The sequence below is a fragment of the Colletes gigas genome, unplaced genomic scaffold (genome assembly GCF_013123115.1).
Source record: "Colletes gigas isolate AHSC1104 unplaced genomic scaffold, ASM1312311v1 Colletes_gigas_Sc00006, whole genome shotgun sequence".
Classification (NCBI taxonomy): Eukaryota; Metazoa; Arthropoda; class Insecta; order Hymenoptera; family Colletidae; genus Colletes; species Colletes gigas.
In genome coordinates, this window is record NW_025106635.1 from 5583547 (window position 1) to 5600629 (window position 17083).

Genomic DNA, 17083 nt, shown 5'->3' on the forward strand with positions numbered 1-17083 from the left:
TAACCGTGTCGATACTTTAGACATTACACAGACGTCTCGACGTCGTATAGTAACTAGTTACAGTAACGCAGATCTATGAAGGATACTACCTCCTCCACCTTCCGACTCTCAGAAGTCTGCTCAATGTTCAGAACCACAGATCCCAACAACGAGAATTCCTTTCGACTACGTTTTCGGTTTGAATATTAAATTTTCCAGAGCTCTGCTTCCTGATTATAAACAACGACCAGGTGCATAGTACAATATTTAGAGTAGACCGGGGTATGTAAAACTGGAATTCTAAATAAAGCTAGATAAAAAACAAGTAATGTATACATTGTTTTTGGTTGTTATAAATATTCGTACAAGGACTCGCGTACCGTGCCAGTACTCATGTCCACCACTGTATTATTCAACGCAAGCTATGAAGTATTTATAGTTCCCCGAGGCACACGACTATAAACGAGTTTCCGTTTCGCTGACACTAAACAACAGTCTGGATTCGTACAGAGAAGTCTTAACAAGTGCAAACACGGTAGTCATAATTAGAAAACTCTGACGCCAAGATACGTATTCCCTTCTCATTAGTAGAACTAGTTTGTCATTAACACTCCGCATTTTCGCTCGTTTCGAGCGTTCCCTTGTAATTTCATCCTATCTGTCTTCCGCGAACAGACAATTATTACGCCCATTAAATACGAATTTTAGATCACTCGCCATTCTACGAATAACTCCGGAGCGGAATTCGAGCTTTCCATTAGTCGCGACAGGATTTCACGATCTTTCGACGAAGCGTCTCAGCAAACGCGACAGGACAAGCTGTAAATCGCACGATGGTCTTTGTTGTCATTACGCATGTGCAGGGTGTTTAACCATTTTCGAAATAAAATAAAACCAACCCTACTCTGAAGTAGAAAATGTCCCAGAGACATGCTCGGTTAACATTGTCCCCGTTTGCGGACGAAAGAGCCTAAAAAGGACAACGAGAAGCTTTCGCGTCTGAAATCGGCATAATTTCAATGCAAACAAGTGCCGGGGGAAATAGCAAAATTCCCTTTAAATGCCTCCGGTAAATCCCCGAACGGTCGAGGCTTTCCCGCGACGGAAGGGGTGTTCTTAGACGTAGGAGAAATCACGAGTAACATTTCCGCGGGGTGCTGTAACCGGGTCTGGTTTCGCTGTTCCAGGTAGAATGCAGCGATACGAAACGCGGTGCTCGTCCGCAACGAGGCGATGAGAAGCCTGAATGGAGGCCGAGGAAGCCTCAGAGCCCCCTGGGGCTCCGACCAACGTCTCCTCGTCAGTGTGCAACGAGATCAACCATAGCTGCGTCGCATCACAGCTGGTCTAGCTCGTAATTCTCACGAGTGAGGGATGCTGCAACGGGGCTGAAATCGAAATCATCGTCGAGCAACGAACCCAACCGAGGCCACGCGTTTCAAGGAACCGTCAGTTCAGCCTAGAACACTAATCGTCGCGGAAAACTCTTTTAACAGACGGCCTGATCTTCCTCCATTTCCCGACACACCGACCTATTTATCGAACAAAAGAATCGAATTACTATGACAGTAGATCTCGCGGGGGATCGACGCGCACCGGCGTACAATCGCAAAGAGCAACGAAACGTAATCGCAAACACGACCGGTGTCGTTTTGATCGGTTAGGCTCGAGCCATCGACGCGACGGCCGATCGTAGAACCGTGAAGATGGCCGCGCCGGTGATCGAGAAGAAGCGGTTCTTCTGCCGCGAATGGGTGTTCGTCAGGCTGTCCCATTGCTTGGAGCAAAGGCCAGCCTCGAAGACATGCGGTGCTCTGATCGTCGGCGGCCCAGGAAGCGGGAAAACCGCCCTCTGCGCCGAGCTTGCGTGGCCATCGACCGGCGCCAACGCTAAACATCAGAGATCGTTGAACAGGAGACTGCTCGCCAGGCATTTCTGCCAGGCAAGAAGCGAGGCCTCCTTGTCGCCGGCTCAATTCGTTAGATCTTTGGTTGCTCAACTATTGCAGGCTAGCTCGGATGGTATTCACAGGTTAGTAATTGCGATAGGACTCTCGAACGTCTAGAGTACTCTTGAGAAACCTACGCTGGTTCAGAACGTCCGAAACTGTTTAAAATTGTTCGTAGAGTGTCGACAAGCTCGCCGTCTCCTGCCAGCACTACTACGACGACTACCAACGCCACGTCGATCCCGTCGACTTCGAGGGAAGCAGTGGCGGAAGCTTACGCGGAGAAGCTCAGAACGGATCCGGATATACAGGCTGCCCTGCAACCGGACGTTCTCGACCGTGATCCCGACGACGCTCTGAAAAAGGCTCTGCTGTTTCCCCTGTTAGAGGTAGAGCCACCGAAGAGCTGCTTGTTCCTATTGGTTGATTCTATCGACGAGGGTCAAACTTTGAATCCTCCGCAAACCGGTACCAGAGATTCAAGGAGAGAAAACGACAATGTCAGTAGGACGATCGCTGAATTATTGGCCAACCATCATCACCTGTTCCCTCAATGGTTGCTGCTGGTCTGCACCGCTCGACGACAAAGTAAATCGATCTCGCGGATGTTCACCGGGTTCCGTAAGATCTCGTTGGACGACCTAAGGAAATCTCACGTCGTGAGAGACGTCCAGCAGTACATTCTTGCACGGTTGGATCAAGAAGAGGCGCTCAGGTAAATGACTCTGCTGTAAAAAAACATTTCTTTTTTCATGGATACCCTATGTGATTCAAACGTCGAATTAATTTTCCTTCGTTCCTTCGATCAGGCAGCACATCTCGTGCGACACGGCCGAGATGCTAAACCAGCTGCACATCAAGAGCAACGGTTGTTTTCTGTACCTGGAAAAAGTTCTCGACGGCGTGGCCGAGAACTTCATCGTCCTAAGAGAGGTCCGCGAGATACCAGGCACCCTGAACGGTCTCTACCTCTGGCTATGCCAACGACTCTTCAGCAGGAAACAGTTCGCGAAAGTTCAACCGCTGTTAAACGTGATACTAGCCGCGAAACTGCCAATCACCAAGGAGATCCTGTACAAATGCGTGAAAACAGCCTGCACCAGCATCACCGTGGAGGACTTCAATCGACGTTTACACCTTCTGCGCAGAGTGATCTCCGTGTCCCGTGCCGGCGCGCTTATGCTGTTCCATCACAGTTTCGCCGAGTGGTTGCTCGACGTCAAACACTGCACGCAAAAGTATCTTTGCTCCGCCATCGAAGGTCACGCGATGTTGGCGGGTTATTACACTCTTCGCGGCACGGAGTTGAACCCTGACGAAATCTGCGTACTGGGTCAGCACCTGCAACGAGCCATAACCAATGTAGCCACTACGAACTGCAACTTGGACGTCCACACGCTTCAGGTATTCTGGATGATAGGCAGCGGAGCGCCCATCGAAAATTGCTACTTGGACAGCTCCGAGTGCATCCTATGGCCCAGACAGGAGGTGAAATTACTGAGACTGCTCATCGACGCTGGGGCTAAACCATCCGAAAAGGTGGCGGAAGATGATGCCAATAAGGACGCTATTTCTTCTAGTCAGGTATTAATTTCTACTCCGACGTTCGCTGGTCAAAATCAATTTTATATTGTAAATAATGGTAAAATATATTCTTATAAGTTATTGCTTCGTTTATTCTCGTTATTGCGATAAAGAAAGATACAAGTAGGAACAAAATGTACTTTTGTCGTAGGTCTCGCAAGATGTGAGCCCAATGGATGAATCTCCTAGCGAGTCATTAACGGAACTGCTCGGTGAGAGCGGAGATATCAATCAAACTGATTCTTGCGGACGAACAGTGCTGCATACGCTTGCTGCGGACGGCAATGCATCTCTGTTGGAGTTAGCTTTAGCAACGTGCCCTCAGGTGAGTTTTCATTGCCAATCGCAACATATTTATTTACGCGGAACAGCAGAGAATATTTGTATTATACGGGAATTTCAGCTAGTTGAAAGTAAAAACTGGTTCTGCACGGTGTTTCTGATAAATTAATAAGAGAAAAGAGAAAACGTGTTAGTTTATGAGTGATTCCTATGAAATGTACAGGCAAAATTGGAAGCCACTGACCGTCATGGTCAGACGCCATTGAACTTGGCTGCCAGACACGGTTACGCGGACGTTGTCCAAGTACTCTTGTCTGCTGGAGCATGTGCAGATCATGCGGACTGCGACGGTTGGACGGCTCTCAGAGCTGCTGCCTGGGGTGGGCATACTCAGGTAATCATTCCACTACAATTAGCGAACGATCCAGGATACTTCAGAAATGCATAATATAAACACTTAAGAAGGGATTCTTGGGTAACAGGTTCGAGAAATCGATTTTTTTAAAATACATATATGTATATGTATCTAGAGCGAAAACCACAAACAACGAATGCATTGAAAGTAGGCTTGCTAGATTGTTGCAACGTGCAACTTTAATATTCGATCAAAAGGTGGATGAAAATCTAATAAAATCTGAACACGAAAATGTAGGTGGTCGAAATGCTCTTGACGTACGGGGCATTGGTGGATTGCGCTGACTGGGATCAACGAACCGCACTGAGAGCAGCTGCGTGGGGTGGCCACGAGGACATCGTTAAAGCACTTCTGCAGCACGGCGCCGACGTCAACAGAACGGATGACGAGGGCAGAACTGCCTTAATTGCTGCTGCCTACATGGGTCACAGTGAGATTGTCGAATACCTTCTAAACTTCGGCGCGGAGATCGATCACGCCGATAGCGATGAAAGAACAGCCCTCAGCGTCGCTGCTCTGTGTGTACCTTCCAACCATGGCTATACGAAGGTTCGTTTCCTCCCCCGTTTAAAAAAATATATAAATCAATGTTAAAATCAACACTAAACTTTGCTATTGCGCAAACAACACACAATACACTCTATCAGACGCGAGGGGTTGTATCATTTTTCGATTTGACTAATTTTCGTTCATATTCTGACGGACTATACTTCTGACGAATTGTCATCGTAGGTGGTTACGATACTCTTGGAGAGGGGGGCAGCCGTTGATCATCAAGACAAAGACGGCATGACTCCGCTATTGGTAGCAGCGTTCGAGGGTCACAGAGACGTTTGCGAATTGCTTCTGGAATACGATGCAGACATAGACCACTGTGACGCCACCGGACGTACACCTTTATGGGCAGCAGCCAGTATGGGCCATGGATCGGTTGTCGCTCTTCTGTTATTCTGGGGATGTTACATTGATAGCATCGATAACGAGGGCAGGACCGTTCTCAGCGTGGCTGCTGCCCAGGGTGGTACAGACGTGGTGAAACAATTACTAGACAGAGGTACAGGTGTTCCTATTTCATATCGATGTCTATTTCCGTATTCTTGTTGCTCTAAGAACGAATCTATCAAATGTATCTTGCGATCGTTAACCGATGAAACACGTGTTACCAAGTGGAAACGTACGATGTTTCAGGTTTAGACGAGCAGCACAGAGACAATTCGGGCTGGACACCGTTGCACTACGCGGCGTTCGAAGGTCATATCGACGTTTGTAAAGCGCTGCTGGAGGCTGGAGCCAAAATTGATGAAACCGACAACGATGGAAAAGGAGCTCTGATGCTCGCCGCTCAAGAGGGCCATTACACGTTGGTCGAAAGGTTGCTGAAACAGCACAACGCGCCGATCGACCAACACGCTCACGACGGGAAAACAGCCCTGAGGTACGCTTTCGTTCTTGCCCTTGATATCAAACTCTAACGTAACATTTCGTCCAAGTGCCTTGCGTAAAATATTTTTCATCAATAAAACATGATCATAGACTTGCAGCTCTCGAGGGGCATTACGACACCGTCAGAGTACTGTTGGCGCACAATGCTGATGTTAACGCGAAAGACGCGGACGGCAGAAGCACTCTCTACATCCTCGCCTTGGAGAACAGATTGGCAATGGCGCGCTTCTTGTTGGAGCACGCACGCGCCGATATCGAAAGCAGAGATTCGGAAGTAAGTAACATCCTTGCGTAGAATCTCGAATATCACAGTGAGTATCGACGAGATCTGAGACTTCTTTGCGTCATTATGTTCTCTAATTTTACTTACGGAATTAATTTAATCTGTTATAGCTGCAGATCCGTATCAAAAATTTATCATAACTTTACAGGGCAGAACTCCTCTGCATGTAAGTGCTTGGCAAGGACACGTTGAGATGGTGGCTTTATTGCTAACAGAAGGTGGAGCCAATGTAAACGCCTGTGACAACGAGAACAGAACTCCTCTTCATTCCGCAGCCTGGCAGGGTCACGCTGCCATTGTTAGACTACTTCTAGAACACGGAGCCACCCCTGATCACACTTGTAACCAAGGCGCAACAGCTCTAGGTAAGATATTAATTTCTGTTTACTATTCCAAACGATGAAACGAGCAAAGAACAAGCTGAAGTCGTTAAAATTGTCATCATCTATAACTATAAATCAGGTATTGCTGCACAAGAAGGCCACGAACACTGTGTGCGAGCGCTTCTTAATCATGGTGCTGATCCCAGTCATTCCGACCACTGTGGTCGAAATGCGATAAAAGTGGCCGCTAAAAGTGGCCACGACACTGTGGTGAGACTACTCGAAGAACATTCTGCCAATCAACGAAGTCTAAGACCTGGTATCAACGGAGGTTGGTTAAGTTTGCAACATCAAGTATAACGTTATCTCGAAACTCTGTTATAATTTGTTTGCGTATTTGATACAGGTGGAAGTAGTAGCGCTACTTCGGTAACCTCAAACTCAACGGCAGAAACAAAACCATCGTCCGCGATCCTAAATCCCCTCTCCACGCAGTATAGTCCTGCAGAATCGCCAGACTCGACGAAAAGACGAAGCTGCGTTTCCCTGGGCAATAACTCTAGCAACAGTAAATCCAGCAGCAACTTGACCGGCAGCACGAAAAGCGACCAAGGGAAATTCAATCAGAACTCGATGGTGAATCAGGTAATAAAAGTAGGTAACAATGATGTATTCAATGCTTTTTTTTCCATTAACTCGTAACTGTACTTGAAGAATTTTCAAATCCGATACCACTTCCAATCAATTCATCCATCACACGTTTCATTAACTTGCTGCATGTTTTGTTAATTCTGTTCTATGCACTCGTGTACAGATCGTTTCTCTCGACGTTTTTTTTTGTTTTTTTTTTTTTTTTTTTTCTTAACAAATGACATGGAAATACTTGTCTCTCTCTTACGAGTACAACATACTGGCACGAATCACGAACATACGTATGACGTTCGATAAGATGAACGAAAATTCCACATTCGCTTCATGTAGAAACCAACTCGATCTATACACGCTATGATCTTTATAACAAAAACAAAACAGAACGAAAAAAGAAAAATCAGACGTTATCTGACTCCTATAATTTTAGACACCATTATCTTTCACACAACAACTCCAACAATGTTCGAGGGGAGCAAAGAGTCGACCGCTCAGCAAACTCTTGTCGCCTCTGAAAAGCGAACCGCAGAGCCCGATCTATGCTTCGCCACCTCATTCGCCATTAAGCGACAGCCTCATACCCTATTCACCTACGAACACGAGTCCACCGAGCGCCCAAATAGCAGCGAACGTGATACAAAGTCAGCTGGGGGTGTCTTTGTTAACCGGAAACCAAAATATACCGTACAAAACACAGATCGGAGGGTACAATCACACGCCAGCCATTTACGAACCGATCAACATAAAAACCGAGATCATCGATAAGAATGACGTTAGTAAACCGTTCGAATTGACGAACGAAATGTTAGGTTTAAATGTTGGTAAAGAGAAGAAGAACGGGCTCGACAAAAAGAGAAACTCGGCCGATACCCATTTCACTAGAGACACTCACATGAGGATAATTCTGGGAAATAGCGGAGCAGGTGTTGGGAGAAGCGTGAAACATACTACGGACCATACGCCTGGCAGGTAATGATTTTAATGTTTCAAACTTTTAATTAGTTTAATTAATGTATTAACTACAAACGTTCGTTTATCACTCGTTGCTACTTTTTTTAAACGGTGTTTTTTATACAGTAAGTCCTAGAGTTATGGAAATTTGAAAGTAAATTAAATACAATATAAAAGCGAAGGACTCACTGTATTCGATAATCGTAAAAATCTTTCAAGCAGAATCATTTCTTTTTCGTTCCAGTGCAAGTAACGCAAAACCAAAGCGCAATGGCTTGGTTTCCAACCCAGCCATGAGATTAGTAGCGGGTGTTAGAAATGGAATTGAGAATGCAACTAATAGAAATAAACCTATTACAACGCGAGTAAATGGATTTCAGTGGAAGGCGGAGGCACGAAAGGAAACACCTTTGTAGGGACAGGTATTAACAGTTTTACTATTGAGGATCGCAGAAAACATCTCTGATCATAAAATCAATGTATGTCTTAAATAGACTATGTATTTAAAACATGTGTAAAGAAAGAATAAACCATAGAAGTCATAATCAGATTTTTGATTCTTATAAGATTGTATAAATGATTAGAATGATGTACTTGCTGTATTTCTTATAATGCACTGTATTATTTCGTTATGCTTCATAAATATATTGCAACAATGCTCATTGAATCGTACACTTAGAATTAGAATTTAAATATTTTCATTCCTTGAATTTCGTTTAATTCGATTCCCAATATTAATTTCAAGATTATTGAATGACAAGTTCTTAGGTTTCTTTTTATTTTTGAGAGTTTAGTTGTAGTTCCGTTAAACGACATTACAATATCCGAATGATTACACAGTTTATAAGAAATAGATGTAGATAAACCTTATGCACTGTAATTGCAGTGTCCAATTTTGGAAGTGGTATCAGTAGATCTTTGCATTCCTTTTACTAAATCATAACTTATACATTTTGCATGGTCAAGAATAACTATGTATAACATTAGATTTTTGCAATAAAATTAGTCACCCGGCGACCATGAATTTTTATACTTTTAATATTCTAATCTTTTCAGAATAATTGGTCTCACTAATCTACGTTTAAGTGTGTTTGTGTTGTTGTGTCGAGTTCACTTGTAATGCGTAATAATTAATTTTCATAATTAATTACGAAAATAGACGAGGATCTAATTGCATTCGTAATTTCTGTGCTATAGGTTGTATTGACAGAACCACCTCAGCAGGGCAACGGGATCCGTAATTGCGCCTGGCGAATCGTAATCACCAAAAAGCGAAAGTCAATAAACAAATTTTTCTCCTTTTATTTGAGCAAAATCAAATTACCTCACATGAAAAAGTGAAAACAAAAAAGATCTATAAGAGTCCTGATTAAAAGGGAAAATGAAAATTGCGTACTATACAAAAAAAAAAACCAAATATTAAGCAGCATAGGAAAATATGTAGATCTAGATATGTAAACTTACGAAACATGACTTTGTATAAATGTAACGTTAATAAATTTCTTTACTGATCTCACTAATACTTCATATAAACGACAATGAACTAATTATTGGAACTTTAAGGATCGATAGTCATGATTTTAATGGAAGAACGATAGATTATGACACTTTTCTTCAGAAGACTGGATGCAGATGGAATGCATAACGCATAATGTGATGTTTTAATGATTAACTCAAAAGATGATGCAGAATTGTAAAGATATGTATAAATTATATTAAATGATTAAAGAAGTATATAGCATAATAATGCGAACTCAGTTACAAATACGTAAAATTATGGCCTGAAAATTAAAAACGTGTGTAAATACACATCCTTCACGTATTGTGCACGATCATATTTATTATATTGTAATAGGTGCAAAATAAATAAAAAGCAAAATATCAACATTATTTACTTATTTACTTACTTATGTACTACAATTGCTGTTCGATAATGTAATTTTGTAATAATTAATTAAACAATCGGACAAAATCTCGTTCGTATCTCGATACGTTTACTGTCGAGAATAAGATTTGTTTTTTACTGTTTCGAAAAACTACATGACAATATGATAAACAAGAAGACTTGATGCAAACTACATAAAACCGCGCTTTTATTTTATCATTTTATCAGATAAGAGTTCTTATCTTTGTATATATTCATTAGTGCTAGACAATTTTATCTAGTTAACGTTTATATCAGCGGACTAAGTATCATTTATTTATTCTAATATAAAGTATGAATCCATGTGGATCATATGCAAGTTACTGCACTATCGATTGTGAACATTAATAACAAATTAATATAAAATGAATGTGTTAAAGAATTTATTAAAACAGAATCTAATATTACATACAATTATTGGTGTATCTACTGGAATTGTAATAGGTCTCATCCTTAAGGTTTCCACAGACCAACCATGGTCTGAACGAAATCTAATGTATCTCAGGTTTCCAGGAGAATTATTTATGAGACTAGTAAATTGTTTGATATTACCTCTTTTAATATCTAGCATTGTAAGTGCTACTTGCAATTTGAAGAAATCAGGTAAATGTGAAACAATTAACGGTGTCGTTATTAAGCAATATAATTCATTTTTATATCGTTTAATATCGTAATATTCATAGGTCGCATTAGAGTAATGGCATTGTACTATTACACAACAACAACAATACTTGGAATAACATTAAGTGTTATACTTGTTGAAACAATAGAACCTGGAAGATTGAATAAAAATGAAAATATTGTATTACAAAATGCTACCAAATATTTCGTTACGGAAGATACGATTTTAGATTTGTTTCGGTGATTCATATTTACATTTCTGATACAATCTTATTATATACTTTCATACATTTATTCAATTTTATTTGCTTTTATCATAGCAATCTGATACCAGATAACATAGTGAATGCATGCATAAATCAGGTAATGGAATTTTTATTTTAACAAGCCAAAAAAAACAATATGATTTTACTTGTAAGATCAGGTGACTTGTTTTAAATGATACATCTTATATAAAGATATTGTTTTAGTATCAGTCTGTGTTAGAGGCACCAGTGAATAAATCAGGTATGTTAGAATAATACAAACAGCTTTCCCTTGTATACAATGAACCAACAAACAAGTGTAATTATTATACTCTTCCTTGTTTTATAGTACCAATAGATGAATGGAAAATAAATCATAAAGATGTGTCAGGAACAAATGTTGTAGGCTTGGTATTCTTTAGTTTGATACTGGGTATGGCAATTGGAAACATAGATGCCAAGGGTGAACCTTTAAAAAACATGTTTCATTCTCTATCAGAAGCAATGATGGAAATTATGAATTGGGCAATAATGTAAAGATAATAATTACCGAATGCAACGGAGAAAATTAATGACTTTAGTAAATAACATTTATACCATATAGGATAGCACCAATAAGCGTATTCTTTCTTATCTCTGCCAAAATTCTGGAAGTAGAAAGTTTTGCCAGTGTAATAGAACAGCTGGGAGTTTATACATTGACTGTGTTCAGTGGTTTACTCATACAAGGCTTTGTATTGCTCCCTTTGTTATATTTTATATGTACACGCCGATCTCCGTACAAAATTATATTTAAACTTGGATCAGCTTTTGCCACTGCATTTAGTACATCGTCCAGGTAATTAATCATAATAAATCTAATATGTACAATTTAAACAAAATTTGTTGAAATTGTTTCTTTTCAACAAAATTTTAAATAGCTAAAAATTATACTTTAGTACAGCTACAGTTCCAATAACAATTGCATGTTTAGAACGCATTGGAATACCATCTAAAATATGTAAATTTATTGTTCCAATCGGTGCTACAATAAATATGGATGGTATAGCATTGTATGAAAGTGTTGGTGCAATCTTCATAATTCAATTGCATGGAATACAATATTCATTCATTCAAATCGTAATAATCAGGTCTGTATTATAATTGTTTCCATTGATATTCTCACGAAGTAACACAAAACAATTAAATACAATTACACTTGTATGTTAACATTAAAAAAAAAAATGCTATAGCATCACATGTACTATATCATGCATTGGTGCTGCTGGTTTGCCAAGTGGTGGTTATGTGATGTTGATAATGGTACTAAATTCTATGGGGGTTCCAGCAGAAGATGTTTCATTCATTATTGCTATTGATTGGCTTGTGTAAGCATCTATCAATCTACTTAAATAATCTAAATCATTTATTCGATGTAATAAATTAAAATATTGCTTCTCAGAGATCGTTTTAGAACCACCTTGAACATCATAGCTGATGCTCTAGGTGCTGGCATAATAACCCATTATTATGAAAAGAGCAGACAAAATTCTATACCAGAAGACATTGAATTATGTGCTTCAAATGAAATTACAAGATTATAAATTTAACTGTTGTCTTTGGCCAAGGATACATCACAATACATTATACAATAAATATATTTTTATTTGTAATATTTTATATATCTTTACAAATTCACTCTCATCGAGTACTTGACTACAGAACTGTAATTATTATAGATTAATAGTAACATGACCTTGTATGGAAGACATTAAAAATAATACCAAATATCTCATTGTAACTAAATGTATAGAAAATTAAAGAAATAAACAATTATTATTCTAAATTTTAAATGGATTGTCTGTTCATTCGATCTGTGATTGTATGTTGCATATACATGAGTCAAAATCTGCAAAGAAACGGTATCGCCATCTAATATCAGGAATTCGTACTGCTAAAATGCATATATACTACGAGCTCACGTACATGAATGACCTATAGTTGTGTTAAAATCTGCAAAGAAACAGTATCGCCATCTAATATCAGTGTTTCGAACTCAAAAAATCGTCCCAGGATCACAGAATGTGTAAGGAGGTATCCGGAGTACAGCTACCCCCACTCCTGCTACTTCTGATACGCAGTACCTTGATTATTCATTAATTACTCCTTTCCTGGGATTCAAATATGAACTTCTAGAATTGAAGGATGTAGTATAGATCCTTGGTAACATTCGAGGATAGCTTTTAGAACCATTCCGCCAGTAATTAAGACGTTATTAACGAATATCGGAAGTCGGAACATTTACGGCTGTGTAACTGTCTGCTTTAATCGATGAATTATCAACTTTCCAACAATAACACACACATTTTGGCTATTACAGAACCAAGTAGACACCCCTGGCAACATTCACGGACCGATTTTACAACGCTCCTTGCTCTAATTAATTAGTTATTAGCGATAGATGCCTAAGGTGTCGCGTTAAAAGGCTAGAAACAGTGGGCCGACTTCCGATGTTCGTTAATAACTATTTAATGAAGCATAGCATGGTTCTAAAAACTATCCTGGAATCTTGCCAAAGGTCCATACTATATTCTTATACTCTAAAAGTTCATAATTTGTTCCCAGAAAAGGCGTAATTAGTAAATTAAGGAGCAACAATTCATTATAAGCCGAGAAACACATAGTACGCTGTTTTCGCCACTAGTTGGCGCCACCATCCAACAATCAATAATTCACTGCTGTTGCTCCTTAATTTACTAATTACGCCTTTCCTGGGAATAAATTATGAACTTTTAGAGTTTAAGAATATAGTATGGACCTTTGGCAAAATTCCAGGATAGTTTTTAGAACCATTTCGCTCGTAATTATGACGTTATTAACGAGTATCGGAAGTCGGCCCACTGTTTCTAACCTTTTAACGCGACACCTTAGGCATCTATCGGTCCTTGAATGTTGCCAAGGGTCTATACTACATTCTTCAATTCTAAAAATTCATATTTGAATCCCAGGAAAGGAGTAATTAATGAATGATCAAGGTACTGCGTATCAGAAGTAGCAGGAGTGGGGGTAGCTGTACTCCGGATACCTCCTCACACATTCTGTGATCCTGGGACGATTTTTTGAGTTCGAAACCTTGATATTAGATGGCGACACTGTTTCTTTGCAGATTTTAGCGCAATATTGAAATAAATGTCGCTTCCAGTGATCGTTTATAACTTATTAATTACATGAAATAACGTATAGGGAAATGGTTGAAGAACTTAAATTCGAATAATATTTAGAGTAGTTTTCAGGTATTATAAAACTTTAGAATTTAAACAAATTAAAAAGTCAATAGAAAAGGCAGAGTTGAATGTAAATAAAAAGCATGGAATATATGTATTTATATAATTTTTATAAAAACGGTTATAATACAAATATTTTTAATTCTCTTTTTAAATTTATAATTTCTCTGTTAGTTCGGGGACAACTTTAAACAGATCAGCAACTATGCCATAATCTGCTACATGGAAGATCGGAGCTTCTGGATCCTTGTTAATAGCAACAATTGTTTTTGAGTCTTTCATACCAGCAAGGTGCTGAATTGCCCCAGAGATACCCACAGCAATATAGAGATCCTACAAAACACAAATTACATGTAAAATATTTTAAGAGCAATAATAGCCGCGGTAATTATATAATTACGGGAGCAACGATTTTTCCAGTCTGTCCAACTTGCAAATCATTGGGTACAAAGCCAGCATCGACTGCAGCACGAGATGCACCAACTGCTGCATTAAGTTTGTCGGCTAATGTGTACAATAATTTGAAGTTGTCCCCGGATTTCATTCCTCTTCCTCCGGAAACAACAACCTTTGCAGATGTCAATTCTGGTCTATCGGACTTTGACAACTCTTGCTTAATGAATTCTATCAATTTTGGTTTGTAGTCACCGGCTGGTGCAGGTTCACATTTAGCATTACCACCTTCCAGGGGTGTTGCTTCAAATGCAGTACCTCTCACCGACACTACTTTTACTTTATCTTTGCATTTTAAAGTTTGAATTGCATTCCCTGCATAAATTGTACGAACAAATGTGTCTGGTGCTTTAACCCCAATGATATCGCTTACAGGAGATACATCTAATTTAGCTGCAACCTTGTAAAAAAAAAGTTATACATAATGCATATGCAAAAATGACACGAATGCTTTGATACAAATATACTTACTCTTGGTAGCAATGCTTTACCAAAAGCAGTGGCACCAGCCAAAATATGAGTAAATTTATGCTCATTTTGTGTTGCAATAATAAGTGGAGTTAATGCCTCTGGAAGAAATCCTTTAAACGCATCATTATCTGCTACTAGCACTTTAGAAACACCATTTGCTTTACTAACAGCTTGTGCAACTGCATCACATTTAGTTCCAGCAACAAGAACAGTGACATCTCCACCAATCTTTTTTGCTACACTTAGGGCATTGGAAGTAATAGGTAATAATGATTCATTATTATGTTCTGCAATAACTAATGTAGACTCGTAACGTGCCAATGAACCAAACTATAAACAACAATTGCTTTAATCAAAGTTCACATCAAATTATAACCATAAATTATAGCTGTAAAAAATAATAACTTTCTAAAACTAGTTGTTATATTATGTATACTATCATAAATTATAAGTATAAATAGATGTATAAAAATGTAAGATTCTCTTTTTATACAAAATTCTTGACAGCTGTTCATTTACATTGCCAATGAGAATTTGTTTTATTAAAAAAAGAGTAGTCTTGAAAATATTACAAATAGTAAAAATTATTATTACGTGCCTTTTTCCATGAAAATTAATATTTTTAATTAAAAGAATGTTAAATAACAAGTGTGTATGGTTAGCACATAACAAACGAAGATCAAGATAATTAAAGTTTCTTTTACTCACTTTGTTACTAGCTCGTAACATTCTAAAATTCGTGGCGAACATTCTTTGCAATTATGATTCGTAAATACTGTTTCTTAATTGAGTATTAAATAAAATGAAACTAATTTGCATCTAGAGTTAGAGTCCAAAGTCCTTTAGTAATGGGATAACAAGTAATCCACATTTCTTTATCTCTGCATACACGTACATACACGTAAAATAATTACAAATAATATTAAATACAATGCATTAAAATTATATAAAATAAGGACTAAATATTTATGTAGCCCCCAAAATATTTAAATTAATACTAGCGTTGCTACAGTTAATTTTATTACAAACAAAAATATTTCTTTTTCATATGGAATATTTTAGAAAAACTACGTAAAGTAGTGGCATGTGAAATTGATTTTAAGTAAAATTTATTTAAATATAAAATTGTACAATATATGTAGCATATTTAGTGATTTTCGGAGTACAATATTGGCGCCAAAGAGACGTACATATTTATTTCTGTATTAATTGCAATATAAATGCATAAAGTATGATATAAAGAATAATTTGTAATATCAGCGTAAGTAGAATTTTTATTTAAACTTATGAAATATTCACAGTATGTGTGTGATTTTCTTACGAGAATTCTAGTGATTTTCGGAGTACAATATTGGCGCCAAAAAGACGTACATATTTATTTCTGTATTAATTGCAATATAAATGCATAAAGTATGATATAGAGAATAATTTGTTATACGAACGTAAGTAGAATTTTTATTTAAAATTATGAAATATTCACAGTATGTGTGTGATTTTCCTACAAGAATTCTAGTGATTTTCGGAGTACAATATTGGCGCCAAAAAGACGTACATATTTATTTCTGTATTAATTGCAATATAAATGCATAAAGTATGATATAGAGAATAATTTGTTATACGAACGTAAGTAGAATTTTTATTTAAAATTATGAAATATTCACAGTATGTGTGTGATTTTCCTACAAGAATTCTAGTGATTTTCGGAGTACAATATTGGCGCCAAAAAGACGTACATATTTATTTCTGTATTAATTGCAATATAAATGCATAAAGTATGATATAGAGAATAATTTGTTATACGAACGTAAGTAGAATTTTTATTTAAAATTATGAAATATTCACAGTATGTGTGTGATTTTCTTACGAGAATTCTAGTGATTTTCGGAGTACAATATTGGCGCCAAAGTGACGTACATATTTATCTCTGTATTAATTGCAATATAAATGCATAAAGTATGATATAGAGAATAATTTGTTATATGAACGTAAGTAGAATTTTTATTTAAAATTATGAAATATTCACAGTATGTGTGTGATTTTCCTACAAGAATTCTAGTGATTTTCGGGGCACAATATTGGCGCCAAAAAGACGTACATATTTATTTCTGTATTAATTGCAATATAAATGCATAAAGTATGATATAGAGAATAATTTGTTATACGAACGTAAGTAGAATTTTTATTTAAAATTATGAAATATTCACAGTATGTGTGTGATTTTCCTACAAGAATTCTAGTGATTTTCGGAG

General features: G+C 38.0%; 3 protein-coding genes across 3 annotated transcripts in view; 2 read left to right on the top strand and 1 right to left on the bottom strand.

Moving 5' to 3' along the window:
• Window positions 1–9747, top strand: part of LOC122395814 (ankyrin repeat domain-containing protein 50) — a 126977-nt gene extending 117230 nt beyond the window's left edge. Inside the window, exons 7-21 of the mRNA XM_043393692.1 lie at window positions 1167–2011; window positions 2107–2643; window positions 2738–3512; window positions 3664–3837; window positions 4018–4188; window positions 4447–4758; window positions 4942–5263; window positions 5398–5644; window positions 5743–5926; window positions 6084–6300; window positions 6398–6589; window positions 6665–6912; window positions 7337–7875; window positions 8102–8279; window positions 9055–9747. Coding sequence (XP_043249627.1) covers window positions 1686–2011; window positions 2107–2643; window positions 2738–3512; window positions 3664–3837; window positions 4018–4188; window positions 4447–4758; window positions 4942–5263; window positions 5398–5644; window positions 5743–5926; window positions 6084–6300; window positions 6398–6589; window positions 6665–6912; window positions 7337–7875; window positions 8102–8273 — 4416 coding nt within the window. The 5' untranslated portion in view covers window positions 1167–1685 and the 3' untranslated portion in view covers window positions 8274–8279; window positions 9055–9747. The remainder of the gene's footprint in view (window positions 1–1166; window positions 2012–2106; window positions 2644–2737; window positions 3513–3663; window positions 3838–4017; window positions 4189–4446; window positions 4759–4941; window positions 5264–5397; window positions 5645–5742; window positions 5927–6083; window positions 6301–6397; window positions 6590–6664; window positions 6913–7336; window positions 7876–8101; window positions 8280–9054) is intronic.
• A 392-nt stretch (window positions 9748–10139) lies between these two features.
• Window positions 10140–15712, bottom strand: LOC122395768 (electron transfer flavoprotein subunit alpha, mitochondrial). The gene is made up of 6 exons (XM_043393610.1): window positions 15543–15712; window positions 14835–15164; window positions 14311–14763; window positions 14006–14243; window positions 12418–12427; window positions 10140–10172 (listed from the first exon to the last, which is right to left on the bottom strand). Exons 1-4 carry the CDS (start codon window positions 15582–15584, stop codon window positions 14067–14069), a joined length of 1002 nt encoding a protein of 333 aa, XP_043249545.1. The 5' UTR covers window positions 15585–15712; the 3' UTR covers window positions 10140–10172; window positions 12418–12427; window positions 14006–14066.
• Window positions 10147–12230, top strand: LOC122395890 (excitatory amino acid transporter 1-like). The gene is made up of 9 exons (XM_043393802.1): window positions 10147–10384; window positions 10465–10642; window positions 10723–10765; window positions 10873–10909; window positions 10997–11180; window positions 11252–11485; window positions 11586–11777; window positions 11880–12014; window positions 12089–12230. Exons 1-9 carry the CDS (start codon window positions 10147–10149, stop codon window positions 12228–12230), a joined length of 1383 nt encoding a protein of 460 aa, XP_043249737.1.
• Window positions 15713–17083: the final 1371 nt, after the last annotated feature.

Coding starts and splice junctions, on each gene's coding strand:
- LOC122395890 (XM_043393802.1), top strand. CDS start 10,147: ATGAATGTGTTAAAGAATTTATTAAAACAGAATCTAATATTACATACA. Junction 10,385..10,464: donor TTGCAATTTGAAGAAATCAG/GTAAATGTGAAA, acceptor TAATATTCATAG/GTCGCATTAGAGTAATGGCA. Junction 11,778..11,879: donor ATTCAAATCGTAATAATCAG/GTCTGTATTATA, acceptor AAAATGCTATAG/CATCACATGTACTATATCAT.
- LOC122395768 (XM_043393610.1), bottom strand. CDS start 15,584: ATGTTCGCCACGAATTTTAGAATGTTACGAGCTAGTAACAAA. Junction 14,764..14,834: donor GTAAAGCATTGCTACCAAGA/GTAAGTATATTT, acceptor TTTTTTTACAAG/GTTGCAGCTAAATTAGATGT. Junction 14,244..14,310: donor CTGGAAAAATCGTTGCTCCC/GTAATTATATAA, acceptor TGTGTTTTGTAG/GATCTCTATATTGCTGTGGG.